The sequence below is a fragment of the Sminthopsis crassicaudata genome, chromosome 2 (genome assembly GCF_048593235.1).
Source record: "Sminthopsis crassicaudata isolate SCR6 chromosome 2, ASM4859323v1, whole genome shotgun sequence".
NCBI lineage: Eukaryota > Metazoa > Chordata > Mammalia > Dasyuromorphia > Dasyuridae > Sminthopsis > Sminthopsis crassicaudata.
Window position 1 is genome coordinate 245,698,403 of NC_133618.1, and position 23,689 is coordinate 245,722,091.

At 34.2% G+C, this 23,689-nt stretch overlaps 1 protein-coding gene across 2 annotated transcripts in view; it reads left to right on the forward strand.

The window, feature by feature from the left end:
- The window catches only part of ZNF831 (zinc finger protein 831), an 85,655-nt gene extending 62,452 nt beyond the window's left edge, over positions 1-23,203 (forward strand). For both annotated transcript variants that reach the window (XM_074288713.1, XM_074288714.1), the window contains exons 5-6: positions 17,004-17,119; positions 17,843-23,203. In XM_074288713.1, the coding sequence (XP_074144814.1) occupies positions 17,004-17,119; positions 17,843-18,685 (959 nt within the window). In that variant the 3' untranslated portion in view covers positions 18,686-23,203. The remainder of the gene's footprint in view (positions 1-17,003; positions 17,120-17,842) is intronic.
- The last annotated feature ends 486 nt before the right edge of the window (positions 23,204-23,689 follow it).

A 23,689-nucleotide genomic window follows, 5' to 3' on the forward strand; every position in this document is an offset into this window, starting at 1 on the left:
AGTTCTAGGCCTGGATCCAGCAAATCCTGAGTTCAAATCTTGCCTTAGTTACTTACTGATCCTAGGCATGTCACTTAACCTCAGGTTCCTCTGCAGTAAAACAGGGATAAAATTGTTTTGAAGACCAAATAAAGTAATATTTGTAAGGTTCTTTGTCAACTTTAAAGCAATATATAAATACTATCATCATTATTGTTATTATTTATGACTACTAAGCCTCTTTCTGAATTTGGTGAATTCTTTTATAAGTTTGTATGTTATAATGCTATCTGATGCAGAGTTGAAAGAGAGCTACTAATCTTCATATATTTTGCTTTTTAAATTCCTTATTTTATTTTGATTACTATAAGCAATTATTATGTATTTAATTTTTAAATTTAATAAGACTATTTTATATAAAATTATTTTATATCTAAGAAAGCACACTTCCCCTGCTCTCCCACTGAATACTTTTCTATATCAAAGAGGCCCTTTGTACTTGTTTTCCAGGTTCCTTTAGAAATAATCCTTTCTGTTGTCTTCTACCTTTTGTAGCTAGTTGCTTGCAACATTTTGAGAGGTGGGAACCATTTTTTCTCTATCTCTCAGTTTTCCTGTTCAGCATTAGGAGTTACCAGATAGTTCTGCAACAAGATAGTTAAGACAATTATTTTTTCAAGGTACTTTACAGCTTTGGGTAACTAGTTGGCTCAGCGCATATAGTGCCTGGTCTGAGACAGGAATATTTATCTTTTTGAATTCAAATCCAGCCTTAGAAACTTACTGTGTGATTCTGAGCCAGTAACTAAATCCTGTTTGCCTTAATTTCTTCATTTGTAAAAGAGCTAGAGGTCATGGAGAGTCAGACATGATGGAAACAAATGAACAACGACTTTACAGATCTAAAATTGCAGTTATATTTTACAGGAAAAATATTAGAATTATAATTTTTATTGAAGTTAAGCTTCATAAAAGTCAAGGTCCATTATAAAGCTATCTTATGTGTTCCTTTCTTATGCTATTAGGACTGTAATATTAAAGCCAAGCCCAAGGGCTTTGTAAGAAACTAGAACTTCTTCATTCCAGTTCTTAGAAACAGAAGAGTTACTAGTGTGTGGGATGGGTACTAGATCCTATTCCCCAAATTAACTAATCAGAGACATTTTCAGGTACAAAGAGAATGTATTTATTTAGTCCCTGCAGGGAGGGGCCCAGACACACACCTGGGAGACATCTCAGCTCCTAACATGTGCACCTGATCTGATAAACTAGAAGCAAAACACCCAGTTAAATAGCAAAAGACCCAAGCCTTTTCATTGGATAGACTAAAAGGAAGTAACCGTCATTGACCAGTGGTCACTAATGTTGTCTGCTTCCTATGGTTCACTCCTGTCACTGACCTATGGTTTTGGCCTTTAGAGACCTCTAGGCCTAGAGATCATGTGACTTCCTGTAACTTGGGCCCAAGTCCTGATCTTCCAGCCCTGGGAGTAGCGATCATGTGACTTAGGCCTAGTCTCATAGACTTCTTGAGAAAACTTCACCTGTTTATCTCACTAAGAATCATCCTGAAGTCTTCTATAAGTATATAATTTGAATGTAGTTTCCTACATTATTTAAATTTTGAGGTCTTAAACTTTGACCTTTCTTAATACCATCTTTCTATATGTAATATTTTGAGAGAATCTACTAAATCTTTGATCCTATGAAACCTTCAGATGAATTTTGCTGTTGTTTCTGCCTCTTAATCCTTTGGCAGTGTAATTGCATGCACTAAGTTACTTTAGACAGTATTGCCATTTTAATTATATTGATGTGGCCTACTCATGAATTACTAATATTTTCCCACTTATTTAGGCCTATCTTTATTTCTACAAAGAATGTTTTATTGTTGAAGTCAGAGTTCCTGTATATATATATATATATCCCAGTGGATAGACTTTAAAATATTTTATACATTCTACAATTATTTTGGATGGAATTTTTCTGTCTCTTCTTACTGAGTTTTGTTGGTCGTATTCAGAAATGAAATTGATTTTTGTGCATTATGATGGAGCCTTGATGAAGTTATTATTTCAATTAATTTTTATTTTACTTTTTGGGATCCTCTATACAAATCATCATGCTTATTTTTATTTCTTTTTCTTATCTTATTGCTATAACTATCATATATTTCTAGCACCATCTTAAATAATAGTGTTGATAATGGATGTCCTTGTTCTTATTGGAAAGGCCTCCAGCCTTTTTCCATTATATATAATGTTGACACTTGATGTTAGATAAAATTTACTGTATTAATACATCATTCTTTCTTATATTGTAGATGTGTGTGGGTGTGTATATATGTAGATACACATATATACATATGTATACATATATATTTTTTCCTGAGTATCAGTTGATAAGTTGTTATTTTTTTCTTCTGAATTTTTCACATATACTTTTTTATGTAAAACAATAACATATCATTATATTTATATGCCACAACTTGTTTAGCCATTTCTCATTAGATGAGCACCTGCTTTCTTTTGAGTTCTTTGCTGCCACACACACACATCCACATACTATAGTATGTGGATATTTTGTATGTATACTATAGTATGTGGATATAGTATATGAATATTTTGGTATGTATAGGTCCCTTTGTTTTTGATCTCTTGTTTTTTTAATTCATAATTGTAATGTAGGTATTTATTTAAAAATTAAATGCAAAACAAGAAAAAACAAGATAGAAAAATGTACTCAGCAGAACATCAGGAAGGATTTAATATATAACAATAAATTTTCATTTCAAGAAAACATATGTAATAGAAAATATTGCATTCATAATGTCCATCTTTACTTTCTTGTGGGTTTTCTTTTGTTTACTGCTATGCACTTTTATTCTTTTTTTCTCCCTTTCCTCCCTTTCATCTCCCCCAAACAGGGCATACATATATTTATGCATATACACACCCTTACATGCATGCACACACACATACATAAACACACACACACATATATATATATATATATATATATTCACATATGCATATCCATATATATGCACTTACATCTAAACAATATTAGTGTGGCTGACATATAATGTTGATTTCTTTCCTTATTGAATTTTTTTTAAGTTGGACTTTGAGATCAATGATTACTACCCTTACTTTTTTTTTCTAATAAATTCTATTCCTGAACATTGTTATTATATTTCCTATCTCTGCTAGCTCTTCTATTTTGATTCTGCTTGTTAACTTGTCTTGCTATTACTCATCTTTCCACCCCACCCCCATCCTCACCCCTATCCCCATGGATTCTCCCCTTATCTTCTCTATGTTTGATCTCCTTGAGAATATATACCTATCAGTAAGCTCTCTAAATCTAAGAGTCTGATCATTTTAGTTCATTTTTTTAAAGCATATTTCCAAATTTCCTTCCAGAGTGGTTAGATCAGTTCTCAACTTTACCAGTTTTTTATTAGTGTGCTTGTTTTTCTACAGCTCTTCTACCCAACAGGAATTACTTTTCTGTATTTTGCAAATTTATTGGATATGGGGAAACCTCAGAGTATTTTGATAATTTTAGTTACTTAGAATATTCTTTCTTGTGTTTAATTCTTTGCAATTTTATTTTGAGAACCATTTGTTTCTATTAGGAAATGGTTGTTGGCATTTAGTATAAATATTTGTATTAATTTATTTTATAAGCCTTTGATATCACAAAAATTATTTTCCCTAATTAGTAATTTCCCCTCTAATTTTAGGTGCTCTGGTTTCCTTTGTGCCAAGTCTTATAAATTCATAAATCCAAAATTATCTATTTTTTTGTTATGTTTTCCTTATTTGGTTAATAATTCTTCCACTAGCTATAATTGTGAGACATCTCCACCCATTTTGTGAGTGTGACTCTTGATATTTTACTTATAGTGTTGAGAATAGTAATCAGCTAATAAGCCAAGGAGATAAATCTCTTACAAGGATTATAAGTGGCCTGAGCTGCTTTATTCTTTCCAAAAAAATATACTTATTTCTCTTTTGAAGAGATTAGCTTTAAATTTAAAAGAGAAGACTCAGAATTATTCAGGAGATTTACCATGAAACTCTTAGCTCCTCCTTTAACCTTGTAGAGTAGCTCTAGATCATTTCTCAAAAATTAATAGGGCTAGTCTCTTCTAACCACATTTTCTCTACATTTATTATCTGTAACTCTACACCTGAAATTGTGTTCTTGAGATTGTATGGCATGTTTTTTAAATTTTGTTCTAACTCATACCAGAAATAGATCTTAGTTCTGATCACACAGGAAACTTAGCATAAAGCTATTTTCTTCTTTACTATAGCTCAGCTCTAAGGACCAGAAGCAGGTCTTAAATGTGTCTTTGTCTTATCCTGAGATGTACTGGAATCATTGTTAAGTTTTTACTTTCAACATTGTAAGTTTAAGAAATGGAAAATGCTACAATCAGACTTGTTCTGTTGGTTTATTCGGCTGTTAATTATCTAGACCTAAGAATGTATCTATAGTGCATATTAAACTTTTAAATGTGTATGCATATGTGTTTTTTTGTTTTTTTTTTTAACCTACCAGCACATACTTGACTATAATCCAGCCCTAACTCTTGAGTGGCCACAGCTGCTTCCCTCAAAAGTTTGTCCATGCTTGCATGACACATACCTTCCTCTAAAATCTTCTCAGCTAGCCTGGCTTTGTAGACTAGAAATGATTCTTAGTTCTCGTCATAAAAAAGACTGCAAATAAAGCTTTATTCTCTTCTACTGCATCTGAGCTTCAAAGACCATGTGTGGAGAGAAATGACTGGAAACCAAAAACTGGACATTGAAGCATTCATGGTAAGGGCTGGGTATGGGTGCTGGAAGCCACCGGGAGGGATGGAGTACATTGCTTGTCCTTACTATGGGATGAGCCATCCCAGTGGATAAACTAAAAGTTAGCTTCTCCATTCCTCCTCCTCCAACCCCCAAAACAACAATTATTACTCTTACATGCAGCACCTAATAAGTGCCAACAGGATGCTAACACTAAGAAGTCAGGGACTGATTCATTTTTGTCTTCATATTTCACTGCCTGGTTTGTCATTACAATAGTGTTAAATACAGGCTTCAAATAATTTCTCCCATCTTTCTCTATCTTCCCCTCCAGGTCTAGAATCAGGAAGAACTTTAAAATTTCTATTATAGTAGTTGTATGATCCTGGGCAGGCCACTTCACCTCTGACTGCCTCAACTGTGAAAGGGGGTTAATAATAAGACCTCCCAGGGTTATTGTGAGGATCAAATGAAATAAAATAAGTAAAGTATTTAGTACAATGGCAGAAACATTTTAGGTCTCCTGTCCTTTCTTTTCCTCCTTCCTCTTCCTCTTCCCCTTTCATTTAGTCTTGTTATGAAGGTATCTAAGTGCCCCTTAATGAAACTGATGGCATGTATTTAGTGCTGGTAAAGCCTACACCTTGATTCCCGTACATTGTTACAATGTTACACATTCTCTTTTTTTTTTTAAAGGAACAAAAAGCTCTTTCATATTCTTTGCCAAAGTTAACCCTCACGTCAACATTTTTAGCCCATGATTCATGAATGGACTCCCTGCACTATATGACACACTATCTGATCACTCTGATGAGGACTTGAGGATATCATCAGGCTATCTTGTGAGCCGACTCCTCTCTATGACTGTCAAAGTGTAATCATTCTCTAGCCATCTGAGTTGCACAAATAACAGGTTTTCCAAAGCAGTTATAACAGCTTCTGATCATTTTCTAAATGAAGATGAACTTTTTCCTGCAGGGAATTTGTTACTTCATTTCCCCTGAGCCATCATATTGCTATCACTGGCTTCTGGGATCTCATCAAGTACTTGGAATCGGTTGTGGTCCTCAGTCTTGCTAATTGATGTTCTTGATGATTTTCCTCACTCTCCCATCACCTTTCTGCATGAATGGAGATCAGCCACCTTTGATATCCTCAGAAACAGTAGGCAAGTCTCTAGATCACCCAGGAAAGTTCACAACTCTGCTTGCTGTCCAGAGTGGCACAATTTTTCACTTTAGTCACAAGGAAAGCATTACCTTTCTCCTTCACATGTACATTGTGAAGGATAACTTCACACCTTGCCAATATTTTAATAGTCTGTTCACAGAATTTTGTCATCACATATCTCCATGTGGTAATCATCTAAGATGATTTTCAGTGTTGCCCTTTGTCAGTTCTACCTTTGAAGACTCTAAGTTCGGGTTTCATTTTTTGTTGACCTATAGCAACATGATAGAATTAGGAAATAAAGCTCCCTTTGGATGTTTACACGTTTCTTATGACCTTTGCATAGTGTCCTCATGACTTTTATGGAGCCGTTCAGATGAACCACCACTCATTTAACTTTAATAATCTCTCTTAACATTTCCACAGAATGAGAGACTGGGCTAATTATTCAGATGATGCCAGTGGCCCTGGTAGGCTATGAGTTGCTGTCTAAATCACAGAATATATACAGCAACATACAGCTATTGGTTCTGAATAAAAGCAGTGTCTATTCTACTGGGTGATTTCAAGGGAGAGGAATAAAACATTCCTTATTATTGCCTGTCTCCTCAGCACTCACTAAATTTCTTTGACTGTTCAGTACTGTTATTACAGATTGTATTTGCATGGTTCTTTGAGGTTTTCAGAGCATTTTGTTCACATTATTTCATTTGTTTCTCACAACAACTCTTGTGAAGTACATTTATTTTCTTCCTTTAGCAGATGGAGAAACTAAGGGTGAAAAAGGCTAAATGACTTGGCTAAAGTCACAAACTAGTAAGACTCTAAGGTAGAACTCAAACTAAATCTTCCTGACTGTAAAAAAAAACACGCTGATCACTATTTCTATATATTAAAGATTGTACCACTAGTCAAGTCAAGAAACATTTGTTAAACATATATTGTATGCCAGGCACTGTGCATAGTAACATTGGGAATACAAAGAAAGGCAAAAGAAAGCTCCTTACCCCAAAGAGCTCACAATTTAATGGGGGAGACAGCATGCAAATAACTGTATACAAAGAAGATATATATACAAATAGGAAAAATAGGCATTAGTAGAAATTGCATTTTATCTGCATATCTGCTGGAGCTCAGTCAATTATATGGAATGTAACTCAACATCTCATTACTCCACATGCCCAAAACAAAACCCATTATCTTTCCCTTAAAACCTCCCTTCCTCCAAAATTTTGTATTTTTGTAGAGGGCACCACAATTCTTCCCATCTCCCAGGTTCATAATGTTAGTTAGTCTTGATTCCTCAGTCTCCTTTATTAAATATGTCCAATCAGTTGCATCTTGCTGTTTCTACCTCTGTAACATCTTTTGCATCTGTGCCCTACTCATGCAACCATCATCTTAGTTGAGGATCCCATAATCTTTTTCCTAGATCCCTAATTGGTTTCTCTGATTCAAAACTCTTGCCACTTTACAACATCCTTTGCATCCTTTGCATCCTTTACAACAGAAATATCATATACATGAACCATAGGCTGTAGCACTCCCAAGTGTTATGGAACCATATTAAAATATAATTGGGAAATATTTTATTACAAATATATTTTCTTATATATATTTTCTCTAGAAATAAAAATATTTTCCAAGGGAAATAACAATAATACCTCTAATCATTTTATATATGTAAAAGATATGAATGTTCTGGATTATAAGGGGCTAATACCTAATGCTGGAAACATGACCTTTACTGCCCATTTGCAAATTTATTGGTAAATTTTTTCTTTTACTTTTTTTTAAATGTATGGCTTTCTAAGTCAATTAGTGGTCCCCATTTCTATTTGACTTTGACACCACACTATGGCTGCCAAAATTATTTTCCTTAATTTCAGGTCTGACCATGTAAACTCCCTTCTTATTCAACAAACTCCAATGCCCCCTCTTGCTCCTAGGATAAAGGATACATTCTTCTGTTTGATTTTTAAAGCCTTTTGAAACCTAGCCTCAACCAATCTTTTTGCAGCTTCATTACTTACTGTGTACTCTGTGGTCCAGCCATTCTCTTTTTTTGATTATTCTTCTCTTTTTCCATTTTTTTTCCTTTATAGTGACCATTCCCAGTACCTAAAATACACTGTTTTCTTAGCTTCAAAGCAAGCTTACTTCCTTCAAGACTCACCTTCAAAATTATTTTCCTTAAAGTTGACTGATTGAGACTTTGAGGAAAATAATTTTGATTGATTTATCAATGGAGGAATGGCTTTTTTAGTATTATATATTTGTAGTGACTCCCTCTATATCTGAGTGCTCCAGAGTCGCTTCTATAGAATATAAGTTAAAGAGATAGTCTATGAAGAAACTAGTAGTCATTTTGTGAAAGAAATATATTATGTATACAGCTGAAATACACTAATATAGTTTTCAAAAATATAATTTTTGGAGGTTCCTTTAGTAGAGTGACACTTAAATTGTCTTCAACTGATCAATTAGACATATATATACTTATTCTTTTCTGGTGCTTTGTCATCTTTATCTCCTATCAATATTTCATAATATATTTCCTTAGTTCTTTCAGAATCCATTGTATATTTATGCCCTACTACTGTCACTGCTTCCTTTCCAGCCATGTTTCATGAGGCATCTGCCTGAGACAACATGGTAAAATCAACTCTTCGAACTTTTGTGCCATTTTTCTCTATAAGGATGTTTATTTCTTTATAATTTTCTATTCCCAAATTATGCAGATAGCCCTGTTAAAATTTACTCTTTTGCCAATTTATGTTAGAACAGATTATATTTATGCTACCATAGAACTGAAGCCTTTCCAAGAGTCAAATGTGTTTCTTGTCCTTTCCCCAACCAACCATTGATATGCTATTTAAACTCTCTAACAATCTTTAAATATGCACATCTAAGCTGTTCCCATCATAACTCTCTGGGGAATTATACTTTGAGGACTGGAGCTGATATAACTGTTCTGTTGATGTTGATACTTCTTTCTTAGACTGATACTCATTTCATAATCTTAAGATTGCTAAATGTAGATGAAAAAGGAAGTTTCAGGAAAAGAATCCTCTTAGGTTTTACTAAGACAGTTTTGTAATCACTAATTTTCAACAAGACCAAACATGCAGTTATTTTTTTCAAAGCTGAAAATTCTGTAGAAAAATTATTTATAATTTTCTTTTCTTCCTTGAAAGCATTAGGTGGGAAAAGATATCAAAGATACAGAGTTCACATAGAAAATACTCCAAGAATGATCAAGAGTAAAGGGAACCTATGAAGACTAATAAAGGACCTTTCCTCACTAAAACCTACTCTCATATTATTCTATATTATTCTGTTTTCATTGTCTTTCATATTTATGAAGTCTCTTCCAGTGAATATTGATATGATAAGAACCAGTTTAGAGGTAAACCATTACACCTGTCTTTCTTTTTATGCAAGAAATTCTTCTCATGTAAATGAAATATTTTCAAAATGGAATATTGAAGGTTGTGTTAGTATAATGGGATTTTAAAATCTTCAAATGACTTATTGAATGCAAAACAATTTTTTTTCTTGGCAAGCTGTGAAGTCCTTGTTTTTTATTTTGCTTTTGGTGGGCTCTCATTTTTCCTCTAGTTATGTTTATATTCTTTTCACACTGAAGTGCCATGTCATGTTTTCATGAGCTTCCTCAGAAAGGTAATCAGTCAAAATGATCTCTTAGTGGTTCAGTTCTTTCTTAGAAATCATAGTGCACTAGAAAATCTCAAGATCAGATTTCAAATTTCAAATCTGCCATTGACTGTCTCTGTGACCTTGGGAAAGGCACTTATCTAGGCCTTCAAGATGAGGGGATGGGAATAGGTCATCTCTAAGTCAGTTCCAGATTTGTGAGCTCACTTCTCCATTATTATCTTGCAATAAAAAAAACCCACAAATATTTTCACCTCTAATTCCTCATATAACCTTTCCTTAGTCACCATCATCATAATAAGTAATCTCTAAATGGCCTTAAAGTTTATGAAGAATATTTTATTCATGTTTCATTTGATTCTTATAGTCTCTCTGTGAACAGGGTACCATGGGATTCATTATTATCCCCATTTTACTGATATGGAAACAGAGGTTCAGAGAGGTTATGACTTACTTATGATCACACAGGCTGTGTTCAAAATGATATTTGAACCAAGATCTTTTGTAACTCCAAGCTTAGTGTTCTTTCCATTTGTTACATCATGTTCTAGTTTTATTTACTTGCTTGTTTACTTTTTTGTGACTTAAATTTGGTAATAATAAACCTTTAAAAATCTATGAAGTTGCTTTTCTGAATACCTTTTTTATTTATTTAAACATTTTTTTTCTGAATACCTTTTGGCATTTATTTTTGCTTTCTATGCATAACAACTTTAAAATTACTGAAGCATTTAATTTTTTTTTTTAATTTGTCCTAGAGATTCCACTGCTGAGTCACACTCCCAAAGCAGGTAATTGACAAAAACCAAGGTCCCACATACACCAAAATATTTATTGTAACATGTTTTTGAGGTACAGAAAAAATTGGAAGCAAAGTAAACCTCATTGATTGAGGATTGGCTAAACAAAATAGAGCTCATGGATGTAATGGGATGTCACTGTGCTATAAGAAATGATGAACATGATGCAGAGAAGCATGGCAAAACTTAGATGAAGTGAAGAAGGTAGAGCCAGGAAAACAATGTACACAAATACAAATAGTGTATATTAAAAGAACAACTCTCACAAAACATCCGAAAATTTAAGTTATGAACTTTAAAAGGAAAAAAAAGTAGCTCCAAAGAAGAATCATGACCATCCCGACTTCTTTGAAAGGAGGGCAGTTCACAGATGTGGAATATTATATATAAAGTCAGATTTTTAGAATGTACTGATCAACTTTACTGATTTTTTTTTCTTTCCTTCTTTTTTGAAAAATAAAATTGTTATTAAGGGATGAGGAGAAAAACACAGAGGGAAATCGGGGTGGTACAAAAACAAAAGAGATCAATAAAATCTATTGAAATATACTTTTTGTTGATGTCTTTTGTCTTTTTAGCAGTCATTTCTAAAAAAAGACCACCCTTGTTACTGAAGCATTTTAAGCAACCTAAAAGTCTTGGAGAAAATTTCTGAGGGAAAATTTATCATGGACTTCTACAGCTCCAAGGCATTTTAGGGACCTTCTAGTTCAATTTTCTTACTTCACAGACTAGGAGTCAAGGGCCCATTGATATGAAATAACTTACCCAAAGTCACTTAGGAAATACCTCATGAAGTAAACGCAACTAGAACCTGGATCTTCTGACTCCTTTTGTGTCCAGTGACATATGCTGCCTCTCTAAATAGAATGATTTCAAAAGTAAGAAGAATAGTTTCCTGAATTTAAAACAACAAAATTCCTCACTGATACTAATTGCCTAAAAGAGAATTTAAAGACTGTAATTTTTGGAATTTGATGAGATTTTTCTTAACTCACTTTTTCCCCCCTAATTTCTTTCACTTTTAGTATTCATTTATCTGATTTTCAAGCTATAGAATTGGAGTCACTCATGGTTCCCCATCCTCTTCCTCCCCCACAGAGAAGACTTTCTGTGTCTTCCTCAAAATATTTGCATACCAGCTTCCTGAAAATCACCCTCCCAATCCTTTTCACTTTGACAGGAATAAGTGGTCCTCTCTAATTCTTTTCTCTCACAATGTGTATTATTTTCTGAAAGCCCATTATAACCTAAAAGTCATATTGGTATATGTTTAAAGAAACAGAATAATTAGAATAATTCTTCCTTCCTTTTTTGGAGTGTAGAAATAAATGAGGAAAGATGGAAAGTGCTCTTACATTTCTTAGCATATTTCATAAAGTAGATTTGATAGAATTGCCCTTGACAGTTTCAATTAAATGTTCTATCTTTTAATTTTAAAAATTTCTGAAAATAAATACTCCTGTATTATTTTGTTTATAAGCGGGTTGGGGGACAGTTTCATATTTTAATTTTATAGTTTGCTCACATTTTTTCTCTCTGTTCTAAGGTTAATACTGTCATTTTTATTCACAACTAGCCTGGTAAATTATTGAAAAAATATATTAAGTTAAAAGATGATTTTTGAGTAAAAGCTTAACTGAATTGCTCATAAAGGTTAGACTTTCTCAGTATTTTTAAAAGATAATAAATATGATTTATTTAGTGTTTTGATTTTTTTTGCTAGTTTCTTTTTTTCTCTTCTCCCCATTCTTTCTGCCTTTGATCTGGCTCACTTAGTACTGATGTGTTTGAGGTATAGCACCAAATGATGAGATTGAGAAGAGCAATAAACACCAAATGTTGGGGTTTGGCACCAAATGTTGGAGGATCAGTTATGTAAAGAATTCACAATGGCCTTTTTTCTGGCAAAAAGTATTTTTATTTAAGAGAAGAGGTTATAGATAAAATGAAGAGGTAAAATGGGCACTAGGAATGGTATATATGAAATAGAATTAGGAGAGCATATAATTAGCAAGGAAAGGGGTTTTAACAATTAATGATGGAAAAGACAAGTTCTCTAGTGAAACTTACAATTAACTAGAAGAAAGGGGATACACCAAGAGGTAGGAATATTCTACTGACTGATAGGCTAAATCCTAAAAGATATTTAACACCTAAAAAGAGTTAGGCAGCTATAATGAGGGGGGATGAGAGGAAAGACATCATGAGGCATGGGGGAGGGGATGAGAAGGAAGATACCACCAGGCAGAATGCTATAGCAGGCTAACCTAAGAGGGATTCTGCAAAGATGGAGTGGGCCACAGACAGATTTGTGGGAAAAATTTAACCTCAGAGGTTTGACATAATTAGGATTTTTCACTGGATACAGCAAGTCAAGGTGTATCCAAGACCTCTATACAGAGGGTAGGACTAAGAGACTGAACTGATCCCATCAGTGTCCTTTCTTGCTTGTCCCAAAGAGTAATCTTGCCAGTACTTCAGGTTTTCTAAGCCAACCCTACCTAGTTACTCAGGACCTCACCAATACTTAATACTCACATTTCCAAATTATCTTTCTTGCCCTCCTTCCCATTTTCTTGAGGTGATAATAGATAAAAGAATATGGAACCCACTACCTTCTTTGTTTCCATGTTTGAATTAATTGGGAAACAATTTTTTTCCCCTCAAACCCCTTAATTAAGAAACACTGTTGAAGGATTTCAGGAAATCTTGAGGAAAGATGGAAAGATGTCAAATGCTTTAGCAAGTTTCAAGGAATGGATTTTTTGTATTAATTTTAATTAAATCACTAATCTTTCTTTTTTACAAACCCAAAAATAATTCCATATTTATTTTTTTTTGGTGTAAGGGAACAATTTTTATTTTATATTTATCCAATTTGGCCTCATTATTATGCCATATTTTGAAGCATATTTCCCTCAAGGAGCTTTAGATAATATGTCTGAGAAAAAATGTTTTGACTCATTGCTTTTCTCATAAAAGAATACAGAATTAAAGAGATCTGTCTCAGAGATATTTTTCAAGTACAAGATTCATATAAAATTATATAATTCTGTATAACTTTGTTAACATTTGATTTTTTGTTTCTTTTAAATTAGCTTTTTTAATTTCTTAAACTTTGAGAGCCTGTTTTTCTTAATATTCATCTTTTTTTTTTTTTTTTTTTTTTTTTTTTTTTTTTTTTTTTTTACTTTATTTGTTTTCCTGAGGTGACCAGTATTATAAAACATGAATAAGTTTGGGCTAAACCCTGAAGCATTTTCTACCCCACCCTTTGCTCTAATTGAAATTGATGACTCTTACTATCTTATTACTTTCTCTCAAAGAAACATTATAAATTATTTTCTAAAGCTTATTAAATAATGCTGTCCCAAGATTGTAATTGAGATATTTATTTTTATAAGTGGAAATCTTAAGTAAAGATGAAAAGTATTAAAATTCCTTGATTCTTTAATACTTCAGGAATTTTTGATTTCACAATGCTTTCAAGTATTTATGAATACTACTTCTATCATCACAGATCACAACCTTTCCATGAGTATTGGTCACTGTGGATAAAAACTGTCATCATGTGGTCAGTAATTTAGTGGTCTTTGTAATAACAACAATTACTAGCATTTATATAGCACCAAATATTTACAAAAAACCTTACAAAGATTTACATAAATTAACTCACTTGATCCTTACAAAAACTATGGGAGGTATGGTTTTTTATCCTCCTTTTACTGATGAGGAAACTGAGGCACAGAGATACTAAAGACCTATTGGAAATTCTTCTTTTGGCTTTCTTATTTAATGAATATGTGATCTTGGGTAAGTCATTTGACCCCACTAGAATGCACTTTTCTTCATTTTTAAAATGAGTGAGTTGGTAGAGGCAATTTCTTCAAGTCAGGTCCAACTCTAATTCCATGTTCCTGTGAAAAATTCCTATGGGGGGGGGGAAACCCTCTCTTTTTATAGAGCAGCCCTTCTCCCAGTTTTCCTCCCAGAGTGTTCTCTAAGTAGATTTTTGTTTTTGAATTAAAGAGATAAAATAGTCCCCAAACCAGCAGGAAATTGTTCTAAAATCAAGATTAGATGTCTTAATATCTAGAAATCTTGGAAAATAAAAACTTGCCTGTAAAGGCACAACACAAGCCTCCATGAATTTGAAATTGTTAGCATTGAATTTTCCAAATTCCATGAATTTAGTTAGCATTGCTGGTGTACAATGAATAAATTCCTTATACATAGAACTTATAAATAGTACCTCAGTCTTTTAATATGCTATACAAATACTTTATTCATGGAAAATGTAAAAATAAACTTCATTTTAACTTATCTGAATTATCACAAATATAGAATTCAAGAAGTCAAAATGAATTGTACTTAAGGAATGAATAACAAATGTTTCCTTTCTCTTCCCTCCCTCCTTCCTTCCTTCCTTCCTTCCTTCCTTCCTTCCTTCCTTCCTTCCTTCCTTCCTTCCTTCCTTCCTTCCTTCCTTCCTTCCTTCCTTCCTTCCCTACCTCCCTTCCTTCTTCTCTTCCTTCCTTCTTCCTTTCCTCCCTCTTGTTCTCTTTCCCTCCCTTTCTTCCTACACTTACTACATCCTTCTTTTCTCCCTCCTTTCCTTCCTTCCTTTCTTACTCCTTCTTTCCTTCCTGAATATGCTCAGTTCCTTTAATTGGCACCCAGATCTGAGTACATCAGTACATATGAGGTCTTACAAGGGCAGAGAATACCCTGTTTCTGGAAGCTGTCTTTCTGATGTATTCAAAACTCACATTAACTTTTTTTGGTTGCCACATCATGCTGACATATATTGAACTTGTAGTCCTCTAAAACTCCCAGATCTTTCCTAAAAAAAACTGCCTTGTAATGCCTCTCCCCAATAATCTACAGTGATGTTTTAATCTCATGCTCTCCTTTGCAAACTTTTGAGTTTGTCCTCTGTCCCAGTGGATGAGGAGTCAGGAAATGACATTGATTTAGATGCAATCTATGGCCTAGGACCCCTTAAAGCTTTGCTTTTGGGAGCTGATCCAAGAGAATTATTTTCTTATTTGTCTTTTCTACTCCAATCCAAAGAGTTTACTATAGGAGCATCTTCAAATGTACTCATGTCTAGATTTTCACAAAAGTTGAATAACTATATCCTAAGAGTCCACATAAGCATTCAATATATCAAATGAAATATGACTAGAAGAGCTTTTTCATTCCACACAAAATACATCAATCATAAACAACATACAGAAGGTCATAAGCAGGTCCATAAAATAAAAGGTCCTGATAGTAGTTCTTCTTGGATGGAAATAAACTCAAGTTACCAAAAGGACAATTCCCAGACTTTTCAGTTAAACCTCAGTTTTTGCCAAGGGATCACTATCATTCTACCCTAAGATTTGTAGTATCCCTTGTGGTTTGAGTTCTCTATAGAATGGAGCCATGCTTTAAAATCAGTAGATATACAACACCATTGAACCATTGCTGTCTGCAAACTTGAATAATACTGAGCCGTGTCAAAGTCCAGATCTTTTGCTTCTCTTTGTTGTGGCTTTAATCATCATTACTCCTCTGCCATGAGGCAATTCCATTTGTTTTCCAAGAGGCTCACTGATTAGGAAACTTTTTTTTTTCCTTTATTGAAGGTATGATCCATGAACTCACATGTCAGAATCAGATTCATATCTAATTCAGTTTTGGATTCAAATTTGGAACTACTCTTGAGACAATCACCAAAGCTAATGCTGCCCAAGAGATTTCCCTTCTTTGCTAGATTTTAGGATCTTGCTGTCTAGAAATTTCCCTTCTCTACATTGAAGATCAGGGTTCAGGAACATTGTCCATGAATTCCCCTTCCTGCCCACACAATTAAGCATCTTCCTTGGGCTTCTACAGAAATTCTGTGCCCCTAATTGTGGCCATCTCTTCATCTGGAGTAGTGTATGGTCAAGCACTTTCTTCTGTGGTAGTAGGCAAGCCCATGTTGCTTCCATTTGTTTTTCTCCATGACAGCAATTAACATTTCCTAGGAAAATGAGATTCTGAGCATGCTTAGACTTGCTCCCATTTACCCAAAAATATTGCTATGCTGTACTTTGTTCTATTCATAAAGAAATGGGGGAAAAACAAGAGTGGCCCACTGTGTTTCATAGATTAATGGAGCGTGGGCGCCTCTGATGAGAGTTCTTTCTCTCTAGAATCCCAAATAATCAATCACTTTGGGGGAAGCCCTGGTTACTGGAACTCAATGAGAAGCAGCAGTTCTCTTAAAAAGTGTTAATGGCCTTTGTCCATATTCTGTAGGGAAAGATTATCTCAGGACACTGAAGAGATAATCAGGAAAATAAATATGTTGGGGGAACAACCCCACTACTCTAACAATCTTATTTACTTTAAAACTAAATAAAAATTATTCTGTGATTATTTCAAACTTTTTTTGAATAGATAATCTAGAATTGACTTAGTATGAGTTGATATTGTACAATATAATAAGATGATATAACTTCATCAAAGAATAAATCATCTAAAATTTCTATTTGTTAGATGTCTATATAAATCTGTTTTTTTTTTTCAGGTCCAGATTTACAAGGGAAATCATCTGGCACAATCTCAGAACTGTCACTTTGCTGTGAGGATGACCTGAAGAATGAAGATAACAGTAAAAATAACTCAGGAAACTTTTCTCACAGTGTAAGTTCAGGAAGTTTTCAAGAAAAAGACAAACTTCACATGGAAGTAAAGTAGTTCAGAGTGAAAATTTGCTCAATGGTTGCCATACATCAGTGATTCTGAAATCTTTTTGGTATAATGTGGCACTCTTCAGACCATTTATTCCATCTATTTTTGTTTTATGCCATAAAATTTCATCAAAATTAGTGAGAAAAATGGGGCTGCTTTTCATGAGAACAAATAGTTTGATATCCCAAGGCTATGATGATCACATTACAAAAATAAATGTTAAAAGATATCAACTCATAAATTGCTTGGAGGATTATCAGTGAACTCAAAGGACCCTTTAAAAACATTTGATATAGATAAAAACAAGTCTACAGAAAATGTGTCATTAATGGTGCCTTAGTGCCATGAAGAGAGGTAACTTCAAAACTGGAAGGAGTTAAGTTATTGGATATTTGAATATTTCAATTTGTGATAGAGATAGAAATTATAAAATTACATCAATAACTTCCTTTAGTACATACATTAGTTGGCTTAGTGCTTTGCAGACATTAAAATATCATAAGTGTTAGTTATTATTGTTATTAATATCTTGATTAATTATTCATGCAGTGCTTTCTGCATGTGTTCAATGTTGTAGAAATTATTACTATTTTATTAGAATTATGTTGTTTTGGACTAGAACTTTCTGCACCGGTAGACATTTTAAATATTTCTATTTTCCTTCATTTCTTTCAGGATCTGCCTCCATCTGCTAGTGAGTGTGGTGATCCCTCTCTTAAGAACACTACCACCACTTCAGAATTACCTCTGCAAACACATTGTGGTTTGGCCACAGCCAAGGCTGAGCCTTTTGCATATGATAGTGCCCTCCACACTGGATTGCTGTTGAGTTCTTCCCTACACACATTGAAACACATTTCAACAGACTCAGCTTCAAAAAGTTACTTAGATCCTTTGGGGCCCTCTTATTTGGATGCTAGGGGAAAAATTCATCATCCTGATGCTGTCACATCTGGGTCTGCCATTTCTATTTCTTTAGGGCCTAACCCAAACCACAAAGCCCTGACAAGTCACAGCGATGAGTCTCAGGTCCAAGGTTCAGCTACAGCAGAACCTCTGTCACAAAACATGCCAGGCAGAGAACCTGAGGTAGTAGGTAAGTGTTGTTTGCCTTTATCAGAGAAACCCTCATCTGCATCAAGAGTCCCATGCTCAGCCTCAATGGGCACGACTGGAAAGACTCGACTGGAAGCATCAGTTTCAAGACTTAGTACAAGTAGTTTACATCAGGTGGCAGTGAGACCCCAGACATTCTTTTCTACCAGTAGCTATTATAGCTGTGGGGAAAAGCAGGGAACCTGCAAAGGTGGAAGGGATGGTAGGAAAAACCAAGAAACTGGCATGGTCACAATTAAAGAGAGCATTGTTGCTGCTGGTCCTGGAGAGTCCTCAGATCTCTCTGGAGTAGCTTCTAAAACCCTCAAGAAGAGGAGCCTAGAAGGGATGAGGAAGCAAACTCGAGTGGAATACAGTGATACCAGTAGTGATGATGAAGACCGCTTAGTTATAGAATTGTAGAGACTCTAAAAAACAGACCGGTGATTTTATAAAAGATTGCAGGGAATAGAAATACTGACAGACATAAACGCCACAGAGTTGTTAGGAAAACCGAATTTCTATCATAGTGTATCTTAAGATTTGAAAAAGAAAACCTTGGATGCTAGAGGCTTACTACCTTCCACTCTATAGCTCTAGGTGAAATTAGTGTAGACATTTAGTTCTCTAAGGGCAACTTTGCTTCAACAAGGTAGTCATGAAATTGTTTCTGAATAGAATCTGTAAATATTCTCTGTATTTTACCTCTCTTCTACATTAAGAGTTTGTTTATATCCCCTCTTTCCTTTATCTTTTGAGTTTTCTCAATCCTTTGCTCCCTAGAAGGGGCACCTTGACTGTTTACAAGAATCAAAGTCTATAAAATGTTGGGGGACCACTTTCCTCAGCCAATGAAGGTCATGTTAAAGATGAGGAAGATGAGTACACTACCCCTAGGGTCAATGTGTTTAGAAATTAGGCTTAGGGTTTTTGGATAATTGAGTCATGTCAAATGGGTATCATGGATTTAGACCTACAAAGGGACCTGAGAGATCATATTTGAACCTCTTCATTTTATGAATGAGAATACTGAGGCCTAGAAATATTAAATGACTCATCTAGGATTACATACTAGATGGCAGAGTGGGCATTCAAACCCAGGTCTTCTGACTGCAAATCAAGCTCTATTTCTATTACAACACAGTCTCTCAGTTCTAGATAATTGAATTCTGATTTACACAAACCCCTGAAGTTTGATTATCTACTCTTTGTGCTTATTTTGAAATAATGATCATTTTTAAATGTTGCATAAATGAACAATGCTCATTTATGATCAAATAATGCAACCATGCCCTGCTTTTATGGCTGGTATCTTTTCTGTTGAGAACTTTAAAAATCCTTGATTTTGCAGTTATTCTTTGAGAACACTGATATTTAAAATGTAATTGGGGCAGTTTTCTGCAATTGGGGAGGGGAAATAGGATATCACATGACTCTAATTCTATTTTTGTCATATTGTGGTCAATTTCAGTTAGACTGTCAATATCCCAAGCTTAAATCGGTGCTTTTGTTCATCCAAGAAAAAAAGAATTTTAGATTTCCTCCAGAAGCATGAAGGATACAAAACTAAATGGAGTTTGATGCTGTTTTAAGTTTTAGTCATTTTATTTTGAAAAGTTTCCTATGGATTTTACTATGAAGTAAATCTCTGTATTATATAAATCAGACCAGAAACAGATTTTAAAAAAATTAACCCTCGTAGCCATAACATGACTCAGACAATAAAATAACAGGCACATACCTGAATATAGATTTACTATATTCTTAGTTTATCTAGTTTAAATGGGGTAGAAAAGTTTGAAGAGGTTTGCACAGCTGTTATAATTTTATACTTGCCTTTGGTACGATTTTGTACTCTTTTGAAATTTATATTGTAGGGATCTTTGGGGTTAATTTTCTTATAATAATGCTCATATGCTAGCTTATGTATGCGTCAGAGGAAAGATGAAAATAAGAAATATCTCATCCATCTGATGGTAATGTTGCAATGGATCCAAGCTCTTGTCTATGTGTAGTCAAATTCCAGTGACCTTCATTTGAATTATCTACTTCCAGAATTACTGATGTCAGCTTTCTCTGTTCACATTATATGTAGTCAGTTACTGTGTACTAGAGAACTTAACTTCAGTATTAACTCAGAAAAATATTGGGGAAATCATTCATATGACCTTGGATAAGTCATTACTTGGACAAGTTCTCTGATCTTCAGTTTCCTAATCTGTAAACTATGGGGTTGGACTAAATAACCTTTAAGGTCCCTTTCAGCCCTGTCTGTGATCCCATGATTTGGAACTATTTATACTTGGATGCTTTAAAACTGCCTCCCTTACTACATATTGCCCCTCCCCCCAATGCCTTTCTGTCCTGTGGAATTTTCCTTCCTATAATTTCATAAATTTTTTAATCACTCACCATCTCAAAACCAAATATGATCTTTGAATATCTGGTCAAGCACCACCTGGTTGTTCAGGAGGGCTTTTTTGTACCCAGTCTCTTCACAGCTGCTATTGCTAATGCTTCTAGAATTATTTTCTATTTACTCTGTATTTCTTTCATGTTCTGATTTATATACACTGTCTTCCACCTTTAAAAAGCTTCTTGAGGGCAGGGTCCATTGTATTTTTTTGTTTGTGTCCTCAACCTTGGCATAGTGCCTGGCGTATAGTAAGTACTTAACAAATACTTGTTGATTGATCTGCTGCAATCTTTCCTCCATCAGCATGAACAATTAAAAATTGACTCTTTTCCAAACATGAATTGAATGGTGTTGAGAAATGCCAAAATGTGGACATCTTTGATGACTCATTCCACACAAAAGTATGGTTCTTAGTTAATTACCCCAGCAAAAAAAAGACTGTCCTGAAGACATTGCCATAGGAAGGGAATCTTAGAGTTCTTTGTTGTGCCCATTCTACTGGGCTTCTGCTGAGACTCAGCTAGGTAGCTGGGTCAGAAATGCAAATATTATGTCACCAAATGGTAATGACTTCAGAACAGAGGTAAAAAAGTAATTGCTCCATTAGCCAATTTTGCTAATAGTCTCTTGGCTCATTCCTCAAGAACAAGTATGAATAATGTGTTCCAGTAATTGAGAATTCAGGTTACATTTTAAAAAAAAATTTATTTTCTCTGTTTGGAGAGGGAGGGGAAAGGGCTCTGTAAAAATTCACACAGGTATTAAAAACATTCTTGCAAGTGTATCTCACTGTGTACAATGTGTTTCTAAAAAGCTATGTTTAAACTGATTTTTTTTTTTGTAAATCCAGTTATTTAAAATATTGTATATAGGGGGTATATAGAGAAGGGCTTGTTATTTAAATTTTATGGTGAATTCCTTTTTGTAAAGCATTCTTTTGTAAAAATGAATAACTACTATAATTTTTAAAATCTGGGCTTTCCTGGTTTTGTAAATCTTGATTTTCATATATCAGTTTGCTTAAAGTGTAATGTACCTGTATTTGCATTGCTTGACATATTTTATATCTTAATGGCAGGACCTGAGCTACAACCTCAGCTTTTGGTCATTAAAAAAGGGTTTTTTTCCAGATATATTTGACTGATATGGGTGATTAAGGTAAAAAATAAATATATAAATCATCACCTATTGGCCAACCTTTTAATGAAGAGCACTTGAGTTTAGTCAGTCTGAGACTGAACCCCCATCCAAAACCTTTTCCATCTTGAAGGGAGCTATTTGCCAGAGCTTGCACTTTTCTGGCAAATGCTTCTAGAACTCAGGCTTATTCTTCACTCCCTAAAAAGGGCATGGAAGGATAGATTCAGTAGAGGATCTATAAATCAGAGATCCATCTGCAGAAATAATCTTCAGATAGTGAAGATAAGGTAGGGGAAAACAGACTGCCTAGAACCTTGAGTAGAAAACTCAAAATTATTAATGACTTTCATTGGGGCTTTAGGGAAGTAATTTAGTCCATCTGGACCCTGGATGAAATGGAGAGCAGCTTTTTATTTTGTCATAACTTTTCAGATTCCTGAAGTATATAATCAGTGATACTAAAACTATTGATGTGATTGTGCAAGTTATTTTACCTCCCTCTGCCCAGCCTGCTCCTTGGAAGAATGAGTCTTGGGCACTAAACAGACAAGACTTATTTGAGATCTGTTTCCAAAAGGCAGTTATTTGCATTCCCATCAACTACTTATAATGAATCCATGATTTATTACTATTTTTTTTTTACCTTGAATTTTGCAGGAGATTCTCCTAATGCAGATGTTTGTAGTGAGAGAAATTGTGGCATTATTATCTACTTCTGGCAAAATTGAGTGTGGCAGAAGAGGAAATGATTAGTTTAAACCTATAATATTCCTGCAGCACATATGTCACCCATCTTTATTACATACAATTGTTTTCTGCCATAGGTTTAGTGAGATGCTGTAAAGAATTTTCTGAAAAATTCCATACTTTGAACACAGACCTATTTCTCATCACTGTCAGAACTCATGAAGCATGGAGTCATGTCTTAGTGATTTCTGCCCCATATTTCAGCAGTATTTGTGAATTGTGTAAAATGCAGTTATTAGGAACAGCATTGAATAGTATGTATTACATTGGGTCCGAAGTGACTGAGTTAAAATTTTACCTGTGTGACAAGTCCTTTCACTCTTGTGAGTCTCAGGCAACTTTTAAAGTTCTATTTACTATGTTACAGACCAATTTTCTATTGATTTATAAGGCCAGATATTTTGAGTATTTGGAGTATTGAGTATTGGAAAATTCGAACCCTTAGGAGAACAAATAGGTTTGGGGGTAGGGGAAGAAGGCCACCTGCAATCTCAAGGAGAATTGTTAAATATGCAGGTACAGAACTCGACTACAGTCTGTTGATTGTTCAGAATCAGGGAAGCCACTGACTTTTTTGAAGATTGTTGGAATTTATTCTTCTTTATATTATTAAATTATTTTGTTTTTATAAAATAAAGTTGGAGATCAAAACAAAACTGTGTGATAAGGTTTCAGTGCCTAAGAATTATTGTCAAGAATTCTTTGTGGTTAGTAAGCATGCACTCAAACACAGCCCACCATATCTTCACGCCTTTCAATTTAAACTTAAGTTTTACATTACTAAGTGTAGCTAATCTTGGAAACCACATGAGGGCACTGTCGACAATAGAAAAATACAGTCTTTATCCATTGTGGTTAATATTTATTTGACAAGATTCATATGATTTGGTAGTGATGCAAAGCATTTTTAATTTAAAAGGTTTTCTTGAAGGCAGAATTCCTTTGCTTTTTTGGGGAAGGGGTAAGAGTAAATTTAATTTACATATCCACAATCTTAGTCCATCTTCCTCTTGCCTTTTAAAAATCTCTTTTGAAGTGAACAGGGATGAAAAAAACTGAAGAAAACCAAATTTAGTTGTTAATTACTGAAGGGCATCAATAGTCCTTCCAACTAATCAAACTTT